The 11,858-nt window shown below is 45.0% G+C and overlaps 2 protein-coding genes across 3 annotated transcripts in view; one reads left to right on the top strand and one right to left on the bottom strand.

The window, feature by feature from the left end:
- Window positions 1–296: 296 nt before the first annotated feature.
- Svip (small VCP interacting protein) lies at window positions 297–7,290 on the bottom strand. 2 transcript variants are annotated; one of them, XM_042276889.1, is made up of 4 exons: window positions 7,063–7,290; window positions 4,940–4,990; window positions 4,379–4,489; window positions 297–486 (listed from the first exon to the last, which is right to left on the bottom strand). In XM_042276889.1, the coding sequence occupies exons 1-4, from the start codon at window positions 7,273–7,275 to the stop codon at window positions 472–474; spliced, it is 390 nt and encodes a 129-aa protein (XP_042132823.1). In that variant the 5' UTR covers window positions 7,276–7,290; the 3' UTR covers window positions 297–471. The 2 variants fall into 2 exon arrangements, with proteins under 2 accessions (XP_042132823.1, XP_006990272.1); XM_006990210.4 differs by lacking the exon at window positions 7,063–7,290 and adding an exon at window positions 6,730–6,936.
- LOC143266994 (STAM-binding protein-like) overlaps window positions 7,215–11,858 on the top strand; it is an 86,730-nt gene continuing 82,086 nt past the window's right edge. The window contains exon 1 of the mRNA XM_076543178.1: window positions 7,215–7,738. The gene's annotated coding sequence lies outside the window, so the exon portion shown is untranslated. The remainder of the gene's footprint in view (window positions 7,739–11,858) is intronic.

The raw sequence follows: 11,858 nt of genomic DNA, 5'->3' as shown, positions 1-11,858 counted from the left end.
GCATCTTTAGAATTGTCCCTGATGATCAACTTAAAGGCACTAAGTCTGGAAGTTGAAGGCAGTCTTTCTATACAGTGAAACAGAAACAGACAGAAGGCTGTGCCGCATGGCCCTAAGTGGCAAGGTAACTTACACAGCAAATCCAACACTGAAGATATGTGTGGAACCAGAGCACACCATGCATATATACCTTTTGGAGCCATAGTTAAACTACAAAGAAAATGGAAAGTTACTTTTGGCAGAAGAGAAAATAAATATAGAGAAAGTGAAATTGAATGAAAAGATGAGTCATTCGGTAAGTTTGGAAATCAAAAATTTTACCAAAATTTTTAGCATAGTTTTCGCACTGCTCTCAAGGGCACTAACAATACAAAGTCTGACTCTTCATCAGTGTGAAGAAGAGACATTCAGCTGAAATCCATCCGACTGCAGCTGCTGTGGCTGCAGGACTCTCCTGCAGGATGAGATGCTTCATGACACCGTCCACTAGAGGAAGTCAAAACACACAGGCATCAGCAAATTTTGACTTAGACTGTGCAATGATATTCTAATGAACAAACAAAAAGAAAATGATGGGACAAAACCATTTTTTGCAAGTAGCCAAGAGTAATACAATTTTATATTACACAAAAATCTGAACAGGAGGGCAGCTTAAAAATACAGGCAAGACAATGTTTTGGAGTGGATAAAAGGGCCACCTTGGAAGAACCCAGTTCTCTTGGATGAATACATTTGGTCTCTGCCCAAGGCTCCCTCATGAGCAGCCAGAGTCTGTGCTGGGCATGTTAATATCCTGGAATGGAGGTGGGAGCTGGACAGAAAAGCCAGTACCCTGGGTCTCCTTTAATGCTGTGACTACATGTGTCATGTTGTCCCCCAGAAATAGGGCCCAGAATGGGCTGCTTTGCAATGGGCAGATGCCATTGACCTGAAAAGCTGTCCTGACCCAGAAGTAATCCCCAGGCTTCTGTTGTCCCAGGAAGCTTGCCCCTAAGTAATAAATCCATGCTACATACCTGATCATATATGTGAGTGGCTGTTTACCAGACTCAGAAGCTGGCAAACACTGAGCTTGCTTCATTAGCTCCATGCAAAACACTCAGCCCAGAGAAGGGGAAAACAGCATCAGTGAGGCCAAAAATGAAAACCCAAACCAAAAAAGAATTCTTCTCTTCTTGAGCCAGGACCCAAGAAAGAGCACTTATTAAATAATTTTGTGTTAAGATCTTTCCTGCCAGGCAGTGGTGGCCTTTAATCCCAGCACTTGGGAGGCAGAGGCAGGCAGATCTTTGTGAGTTCGAGGCCAGCCTGATTTACAGAGCGAGATCCAGGAAAGGCCAAAGCTACACAGAGAAACCCTGTCTCAAAAAACAAAAACAACAACAACAAAAAAAGATCTTTCCCTTTCTTGAGTGAGAAAATAATCTATGTGTCAGTTTGTTTAGTCAAGTCTATAAAATCTGTGACAATAAGTTCTAGAAAATCCTTCAAGTAAGGACAATAAATATTCACAGTTGTCTAAGTATTACTTTCAAACTGTGTCCGAGAAATTTGAGTGCTAAAGATGTTTTTACACTCTTTAAATACATTTGAAAACTTAAGGTTGATAGGAGTTAACTCTCTTTTCTTTATTACATGACTTCTTTGAGGCCTCAATATCATGTCTTGTAGTCTGCAAAAGAAAAGCACAGGCTGGAGAGAAAGCTCAGTGGTATAGAGCATATACACTGCTCTCCGAGAGATCCGAGTTCAATCCCCAGCACCCACACTGGGTGGTTCACAACCACCTGTAACTCCAGCTCCAGGGGATCCAATGCCTCTGGCCTCTGAGGGTACCTGAACTCAATTGGACATACCCCCCATATATAGTTAAAAATAATAAAAATAAGCCGTTCAAAAATGACGTGGAACAGCCTACAATATGTTCTATACTATCTATTCTATACTATCAAAGATTTTTAAATATATGTCTCTATTCAAAACTTTCTTTTACAAATAGTGTTAACACGACATTGGAAAATCTCACTCTGGCTTTAAACTGAAACTACAGTGGGAAGATAAACATCCCTGTGTACCACTCCACCCTCAGTGATGCTTCAAATGAACAGGCACAGCCCTGGCTGAGACCTCACGACTGTACTTTGGCCATTTGTTACCATGTCCACTATGGATCTGGCGGGGTCATAGACCCTAACATGGGCGTTGACCCTGCTATGGGCGTCACAGGGCTTCTTCCAGTAAGCCCCTTTCTGTAAGACTGTGAACACTATCCATGCCACCTCAGGGGACAGACAAATGATGGATATATGATAATGGGGGGAAACGTTCTCTTCATGACAAGAATCTTCCTAGTCTATAGGGTCCAGGCTGTGATAGACCAAGACGGTACTGGAGGACCCAGGCAAGAGGCCCGAGCCACTGTCTACGGTTTACTTCTCCTCTCCTTATTCCGGGGCTCCCCACACATTCCTTTTGACCTTCTTGCTCTGAGTGCTGGTCAGGTGGCACAGGCACAGGGACACATTCCCTGAAGCTGCTGGTTAAGAGTGGCCAGGACTACCACCCAATGGGCAGCAGCAGAGCATGGGGGCGGGTCATCCCTTTTAAGACAACCCGCAGCTTCTCTCAGCTTGATGCTCACAACTAGGGAAGTCAGACAGATTTTGTAAAAGAAACAGCACAAAGAGAGAAAGGGTAACCACGGACATGTTTTTGGTTCTGAGCTCTTTAGAGCCTGAAGCTCTTTAGAGCCTGAAGTAACATGAGGCCCAGGAGTAACACGAAGCCTAGTATCCTTCCAATCTGCGAGCCTCGGAGTGAGGAACTGCAGAGTTAATGAAGAAAGCCTGATTCACAGACCTGAAGAGCCAATGGTAGGCTTACTGGGCTAGAATATGTGAAATAAGCGTTTTCTTCATTCTGACTGCACGAACGATGGCTAGCTCAAGCAAACTCAGTGGCCAACACTCTGAACTTAGCCCCCCTGCTCGCTCCTACCAGGAATGAGTGGATCTCCACGTCACTTCTAGTGCTGACTTACTTTTTACCTTTCTTGGTTTTGAGAACGCTATTTGACTTAAGCTCAGTGGCAGCTTTTTATCTTAGTAGGAAAAAGAAAGAACATGTTTTTTGATAATGATTTGATCTCATTATCTACCAAAATTACACTAGATGTACTACTGTCTTCTTTTCAAATCTAGGAAATGACATCCTTAAAAATGGCCACATGACATAGCTGAATACTGAACTCAATTATTTTATAAATTATTAAAAGCAGGCCATAAGGAAATGCGGTTTTTCTTTTCATTTAATTCAGTAATTGAAACTAAGGAAGCAACTTGTTGTGGTGGACAGCGGGGGTAACTGCTCTCTGGAAGAGGCATTCCTGGGCCAGAACCCACTCTGCTGAGGGTGGTCCTAGCCTCCTACCCCACAGTTCTGGCCATGCAGACATAGATGCTTGAGAGTATGGATGCATGTGGTCCTGAGACAAATCCAAATGAAATTTCAGAGAGTAATTACCCAAGAAGCTGAAAGCAATTGAGGGCACTACGCTTTTCACAATTATCCTGATGCTGAAGGTAGTGTTCCTGTGAAAGGCATTTATAAAATCACAGTTTCTGAACTGCTGTTTTCCTGGGCAGCAACACGTACGATAAAACCTTTACACGCCTGCTAGACTACAGTCTCCAGCTGAAGGGCCTCCACCACGTAGCCTCTCCACCAGGACACAACCAGGGTCGATTCAGAAACACAGACATTGGGAGGAACATGCACCATTCACTGCTGCTGCCCACAACATAGTCTAAATTCACATTTGCATAATTAAGATAATTAGCATCAACAGAGGGATCAAAGGCTCCTAAAGCCTGGATGATCTCAACAGAAGGTGCAGGCAGGGAGTTGAAGTGTTCAAGGCCATCCTTAGCTATATTGTGAGTTTGAAGCTAGCTTGGGCTACAGGAGACCATGTCTCAAAAAACTAAGCACAAACCAAAGATCCTAAACCTTGGAGTAAGGACATTTAATCTACACATCAGAAGTTTCAGAAGAACCAAATTTCATCATTTATGTACAAGTAGACATTTCACACCTGTCAAAATGCAAGGTTGGGTGGAGCTTTACATTTTCAATACTGTTCTAAATTGCTTGTTGTTTTTTTGACACATGATTAGCATTACATATAAAACCTAAGATACTGTGCTTAGAAGGAAATCTATTATCTTTGGGGCGGGGAGAGAAGAAAGCAAATCTATTCCAGTATCAAAACAAACTGACACTTCCTCTCATCTCGGCTTTGTGTGTTTTCAAGTTACTTGGAGTCGTTCTCAAGTGCAATTCCAGGGGGTTAGAGCATGAACTGCCATGTGCCACTCACCCTAAGTCCACCTGCTGGCGGCCCCGGCGTGTCCATCTGCTTCTCTAGCTGTTCTTTCTTCTTCCTCTTTGCCTCCACCGACTGAATATCCAAAATCCCTCGAGATGCTGCCTTTAAGAAATTCAACAAAGGCAGATTCCAGGAAAAACCAAAAGTATCTGGGTCCAAAGGTGCTTGTTTTGCTTTTTCGCTTTCTCCTTTGGGGGTGGGAAGTTGGTTTGGTTTGGGTAACAGGACGTTTACGCTACACCAGCCTGGCATAGAACCCAAGTCATTTTTCAACCACACAGAATTCCTCCCGAAACCTAGTTCATTCACACTCATCAGCATGACGGGTTGATCCTGAGGAAAAATGCTATCCCAGGACAGGCTCACGTGCCAAAGTCATCTGGGGCGGCTTTCATGGTACACGAGGTGAATGTGCGCAGGGCATGGATACTTGGACAGCATTTCGAGACTAAAACTGTGCATGTCATCGAGCACTTTCCAGCACAGGAACAGGACAGACTGTAGGAAATGAAATAAATCACTTATCAAACAGGCGCACTACTCTGCTCTCACCTCTTTCTGTCTTCTTTCTGCTGCCTCTGCCAGCTTTGCTCTTTTCTCTTCCTAAAAAAAAAATTACATATCATGTTTCAAGAGAAAAACCAGACATCACAGACCCCTTACTCACCTTTACTTTAGAGGCAACAAAAATAAATATTAATGTGTACATTGAAACAGTTTGTAGAAACTTTGTATGGGTGCAAAAGCCTCACAAAGAAAGTCACTGTGAGAGTCCACTAGGGTGTCCTGGAACTACACTCCTAGATGCTAGTCATGTGAGGGACTGTAAGTAGGATTGCTGGAGCCCAGTTCAGGGCTAGCCTGAGCAACATGGCAAGACTAGACCTTCACCCAAACAAAACAAAGTAATCATGAAGTCTATCAGTATTAGGATATTAAATATTTGCCTTTCTGAATTTCATTCTCTAGACCAACATACCAAATTAGCACATGTGGAAATCAATATAAGTTGGCCTACAGAATATTTCCTTCTTATAAAAATGGACTGCCAGCAGGGACAATTTTTTTAATGGTGTTTAAACCATGGGGATGGAAACATAATCTGGAAGTTAGATAAAAAGGAGGATGCAGCAGGCTGGAGTTTTGCTGAAACATTTAGAACCAATGGGCTGATCTCACTGTGTTGGATGGGGGAGATACATACAGCCTAAAACTCAGGGGCACTTGTCCCACCTCTGGAAACACATGTTGTTTTCTATGCCCCTTACTTCCTAATTAAAAAGTCTTTAAATACATTGAGATGAGTAGCACTCTCTTGGGGTGTTATTTTCACCATCTCTTCTCCATAAGAAGCACACACATCCATCCATCCCAATGATCGCCACCATCGTTTCCAGGCACTAAGAACACAGCAGTGAAATGAAGACACCCATGCACACAAAGCTTGAGTTCTGTAAGCAAATACACATGAGTGTCTGAAGAAAGTAACTACTCAGAAAGAGATATGACCATGGTGGGTGAGGAATAGCAGGGAGGTTGCTGGACTACAGCATATTTATTCAGGTGGTCAGGGACGTCTTAGGTGCTAAGTGAAATGCACCAGTGTGCCCTGTGGTTAAGGGAAAACGATGGTGCCGGGGACAGATGGCTTAACAAATGCTGGCAGAATGGTATTTTTCTCATGAGCTAAACAAAATTAGCATTTAAAATCAACAGCAGCCACAAAGGAAAGCTCAACTTTCCCACATTGACTAAACAGTCACTTTAGTATCTATAACCTAGTGGCTTAAGGAATATAAACCCCTCATCGCTTCAACTAATTTTTAGCTACACCACGAACCGATGTAGAGACAAAAATTAGATCGTTATGTTATGAAATACAGGTAAAAATATTAACACAAACGTACTGTTAGAGTACAACATAAAGCTTGCTTATATTCGAATTTCAAAGAAATAATGACTGCCTCCACAGAAATACATCCCAAATACAGCACACCTGGCAACGTCTACACCTAAAACGTATTGCTTGTTTATGTGCGATTCAAAGCTCGTCAGGCCCCAGCTGTTACAAACGGAGTAAAACCAAGACTCGAGTTCATAAAATATCCACTAAATGGCACGGGGAGCGGCGCGTCCAGGACCTTCTCTGTACAGCTGGTACAGACACGAGATGATGCACATGTCTGGAGGAGCCCCCGGGGACAGGCCAGCCCCCACCTGTCCCTTCCAAGGCGGGTACTCAGGACAGCCTCGGGGAGTGGCCAGTGGCCAGGCAGGTGCACCTTCCTCCCGGCTGCACAACGGCCGTCGCGAGCTGGAACAAGGCGAGGCTGGCTACTCACCGGGCTCGGGGATGGCGGTGCGGACTCCGCGGGGCATGGGAAGCACAGCCCCATGGGGACGCTGGCACCCCCGGCCTGGTTCGGAGATCTTCACAGGGGGCTAGCGCAGGCCCCTCCCAGCGACAAGCCCCACCCCCACCTGACCCGAGGCAAAGCCCCGCCCTGCGACAAGATCTGCTTGGCAGCAAGACCGGTCCCGACCTTAGGGTCAAGATCCACCGGGCGGCAAGCACCCCCAAAAGCTCCGCCCAACTTCGAGCCCCACCCCTGTCCGGCCTCTGGCAAACCCCGCCCTAGCCAACATAGCAACAAGCCCCGCCCCTCCAGGCTTACCGCAAGCTCCGCCTCCAGTGCGAACCTGCTACACCTGACCCGGCGGCAATCCCCATTCATCCACTCCAGCATCAAGCCCCGCCTCTGTATTAATTCCCACCCAATAGGGCCTAACAGCAGCAGAAAACACGGACTTCTCTCTGCGCCCTGAAACCCAGCTATGGCAAAGCTCCACCCATCTGCGTCAAGCCCCGCCCCCAGTGCATTCGCCATCGCTAGGCCCCGCCCCTCCAGTAGTGCTCCACCTGACACACTTAGCTGTCTGTCAGCCCCTCCAATTGAAAACGCCCCTCTCCCACACTCTCACTCTCCCACCCTCACCACCCTCACCCCGCCCCACCCTCGGCTCTCGAGGCTCCACCCCTCCTGGCGGGGCTGATTTCTCACCCTCCGCGGCTGTGCAGAGCCCAGTCCGGCCCAGGAGCTCTGCGCATGCGTGCTTAGGCGTTGGCCAGCACCTGCTGAAACTGCAGTTGGGAGTGTAGGAATTCTGGCCTCTGAGGCCCTGAAATCGGCATTTCAGTTTGCTGTCAGCTACCTTGTCTGCCTCTCAGTGGGGTCAGTACTGTGTCACTGAGCCAGCAGGGTGAGAAAACCGCCACCGATTCCCGTCTCAGAGGCAGCCGCTCGCGACCCACGTTTCTGTCCAAGGACAAGGACACTCAGAAACACTTCAGTAAGAGCGGCTCAGATTTTAATAACCGTAAGACTCTCCTAGCATCTGGTTAAAATTAGATTTAGAAACGCTAGGCCCCGGCCTGACATTCGTGTCAAATGTATGTCTCTGTCTCCCCACACCAAGGCTTTGCGGTTATTCTGACAGCCAGTATTTCCAAAATGCAGCTGTGTGCCCTCAAAAAAGCACGTGTATTTAGATGGGACATGGTATGTATAGGTTCTGTCTGCCAGACTATAAAGGGGTGACATTTCCTTTTCTTGTTTTCATTCTTTTCTTTCCTTTCTTCCTCCTTCCCCCTTCTCTCTCTCTATCCGTTTTTATTTTTCTGGCCTCTTCGTGGATTAGCACGCGCACATACTACATTCAAGTGGACAAATGCTTCCACTTATTTTGGTAAACAAACTATTATTTGAAGTTGCTGTGCTTCAAAATAGTACAAATGTATTTCATATTTCTATTGATTATAGGTACATGTGAGAATTTACCCCCACAATATCGACTTAGAATTTTCAGTTTTTCCATTTTCAAGAATTTTCACATTTTGTTGGTTTCATATTTTGATAAATTTCACAGAACTACAACGTACAGTTAACACAAATTCATCTCATGTGTAAGGTTACTGATCACCATGGCTTTCACATTTGCTTCACCTTGACTAAACTCCTATTTCTTCCTAACTGCTCATCTCTGACCTCCCTATTCTTAGAGAATTTGCGTCAGAAATCTTTAAATGTTAAATTAGCCCCCTGTCTCCTTCAGGTGTTCTCCTCCTAGCCTCTTAGCACTTCTATAGCACAGACCTTTATCAAGGACCAGAGTGTCATGTCTGAAATACGACACTCAGAAATGGTTGGCACCTCTAGTTCCCCATCTCTGTAGAACCCTGAGTGTTTGGCTTAAGTCCCAGTCAGCAGACGCAGGTGGTTCAAGGGTGTGGTGTATCCTGTATCCTAAGGTCTTCCAGCTCCTTTTCCCTGGGTCACTGTGAAGGCTAATATTGGTTACCAGCTTCACACCCAATTAACAAGTGCCTCTTTCATTTTGGCCTGTGGGCACGTCTGTGGGACATTTCTTTGATTGACAGTTGATGTAGGAGAGCCCCGCCCACTGTGGGTGGTACTATCACCCCTAGGCAGGAGGGCCTGGGTTATACAAGAAAAGTAGCTGGGCTTCAGCCCTGGAACTAGACAATAAACAGTTTTCCTCCTTGGTTTCTGTTCAAGCCCCTCCCTCGAGCTCCGGCTTGGCTTCACTGGATGATGAACCACAAGCTGTTACATGAAGTAAACCCTTTTTTCCCCAAGTTGGTTCTAGTCAGTGTTTTATCACAGCAAAAAAAGCAAATTAACACAGTAATTTCAAGGTGTGTAATCACTTCAGCCTTGTGTTGCAATGCACTTACGTTCTGTCTCCTTCCTAATGTAAGTACTTCCTTGTTTAATTCTATTACAGTTTTTCTTTGATATCAGGTTCTCAATTGATTTACTATAAAATGGAGGGAAACAATTTGCAATGCAAAGTAATTGTATTTCCAACCCTTTCACTCCTTCAGATGAAGCTGTCCGCAGGAGGATCCTGTGACAGTTTTCTGGTGGAGAACTTGGAGAAGCTTTCTGTGAAGTGGATATGCTTATTATCTAGGAACACAATGATGCACCAGAGTGGAAGCTGGGCTGGTCGGCTAGTCTCCTGTTAGGTAACATGGGGCTTTGCCTAGCTGTGACACATGCTCATTGTGTGCTCAATGTCCTCATTGACACAACTGCTTCACTCTCTGTGTTGGTTAGAGTTTTGTCAGCTTGACACTGCATCTGGGAAGAGGGAACTGCAATTGAGAAAATGCTTCCATCAGATTGTCCTTAGACAAGTCTAAGGGGCATGTTATGGACCGATGATGATGGACTTAAGAGGGCCTAGCCCACTGTGGGTAGTTCCATCCCTAGACACAAGGTCCTGGGGTGTTTACAAAAGCAGGCTGAGCAAGCCAATGGGGCAAGTCAGTAAGCAGCACTCCTCTATGGCTTCTGTTTCCCTTTCTACCTCCAGGTTCCTGCCTTGTGTTCCTGCTCTGACTTCCTCAGTCATACAGTATAGCCTGAGGGTTGTAAGCTGAAATAGACCCTTTCATTCTCAAGTTATTTGGGTCGTGTGTTTAACACAGAAACAGAAAGCAGACTGAGACACCCCCAACTCAGAGTAGATAAAGACTACACTTGCATTTGATATTGTCTGCTGTTATGGGCTTAAGAAAGTCTGCTTAGAAGTGTGTTTTATCAATCTTTTCTAAAGGAGAAAATGAAGGCAAGACCAGGCAACCAACCTACCTGGCACACTGAGCTTCTACATCAGAAGCATGGCACACCATGTTCCTGAGTATGCCAAAAGTGAGAACACTGAATTCTGAAGTAGTGCGAGTAGCCGGGGAGCTGGCCTGCTAAAGAGTTTGCACTCCTGTGGTCTCCTATTAGGTGCTTGTCCCGGGACCCCCTAGTCAAGGAAACCAGGGAGCAGAATTGGAAATTTTCTGTCTGTAAGAGAGTAACTCAGATAGAAGTGGTAAAGTGCCTGCCGAAAAAGAGAGGAATCAAAGTGCAAATGCTGGAGTTAGAAACGTTTTTGTCTGAGTTCCTACAAATAAATCCTTGGTTTTCTATAGAGGGGCTCGTTGATCTAGAGCTGTGGCAGAGAGCTTTGAATAACACATGGAGGTAGGAAGTTAGTATAGGTTAAAAGGTTAGAACCCATTTCTGGGTTTGAAAACCAACCCAAACCCAGGAATCCCTGAGCCCCAAAACATACCTTCCTGAGCACAAAAGCCCATCCCAAAGCTCAAAATCCCACCAATCCCTGGGCTTGACTTGAAATCTCACCAATTCCCACCCTGGAAATCTTCATCCTGGAAAATTCCTCCCCCAAGAAACTGTATAAGTCTGTCTCCTGTTCAGTTCCCTGCTACTTCTCTTCTGAGCAAAGGCACCCACCCTTATGGGTGAGATTTGTTGTGCAGTGTGACTTTGTGGTATTTCTTGGCTCTAGGCTGCCAGGATACTTTTCCCTTCAGAGCTGTAACACTTACATAGAGGAAACCTCTCCCCTCAAAGTTGTAACACTTCCACTAGGGAAACATTTCCCTTCAGAGCTGCAACACTTGTATTTGGAAAACATACCCCTCAGAACTGGACGTTCCTTGTCTGAATCTTTCTATTTTATTATTACGGCAATAATGGGTGCCTACCTAGGGGAGAGAAAATACTTAAGGCACTACAAGTGTTTCTAGTGGCAGTTTGAGATAGAATGGAAAATAAGAACAGGGCAGAAATCAAGGCACTGATATAAATTCTTGCTGTGCCACAAAAGAGGATGCATCTGACAAGAAGGAGGAAGTCAGTAAGGCACCAGAAGGTGATCAGTGTGAAGACATCCTCTTGGTGTCAGATTTTTACCCATCCTTGAATGCATTGCTTGACCAATATAGCTTAGAAAGTGAATCTCAGCCATCACCACATTCAGATTCTTTTTCAGAGCTTTGTGCAAGTTGTGTTGATTGCTGGCTGAATGAACAATCCAAAGTCTTGGCTCTTGCAGTGACTTATCCTCCTTAGACTTCAGTATGGTATCTGCAGGAACTTAAAACTATTCAGCAGTTTGGGGCTGCTTGTCGAGATGAAAGATGTTGATTTCCATATGTAATACAATATTAGAATATATAGACATGAATTTAAATAAGCCAGATGATTATAAGCAGCTGTCCCGAGTATACACTAGTTCTCAGCATTTTTGACTTGGGAGGTACATAATTATGATCAATATGAACTTCAGGCTGAGAGAAATCAAAACTGAGGCTTACCATTGAATATGAATATAAATATGTTGCACGGAGAAGGAACATCATCTGTTGAGCACCTCATCATCTGCTGAGCAGGCTTCTGGACCTCCTCAGTATTTTGACCAAGTTTATCTATGTGCCCTAAGAGCTTGGGAGGCTGAGTCCTCTTCAGAGTCATAACAAGTTTCAAAAATTTAAGACAGGAACCTACTGAGTCTTTTACTAAATTTCTGACTAGAGTATAATGTTGTTGTTTATTTTTGGCTCTTTTGGGGGATCTGTCATGCAGCT

The sequence above is a fragment of the Peromyscus maniculatus genome, chromosome 1 (genome assembly GCF_049852395.1).
Source record: "Peromyscus maniculatus bairdii isolate BWxNUB_F1_BW_parent chromosome 1, HU_Pman_BW_mat_3.1, whole genome shotgun sequence".
Lineage (NCBI taxonomy): Eukaryota > Metazoa > Chordata > Mammalia > Rodentia > Cricetidae > Peromyscus > Peromyscus maniculatus.
Note: the sequence above shows the minus strand (reverse complement) of the source record. Positions and strands in the feature narration are given on the sequence as shown.

Coding starts and splice junctions, on each gene's coding strand:
- Svip (XM_042276889.1), bottom strand. CDS start 7,275: ATGGCGAATGCACTGGGGGCGGGGCTTGACGCAGATGGGTGGAGCTTT. Junction 4,991..7,062: donor CACTGGAGGCGGAGCTTGCG/GTAAGCCTGGAG, acceptor TTTTTTTTTTAG/GAAGAGAAAAGAGCAAAGCT. Junction 4,490..4,939: donor CAGAAAGAAGACAGAAAGAG/GTGAGAGCAGAG, acceptor AATTTCTTAAAG/GCAGCATCTCGAGGGATTTT.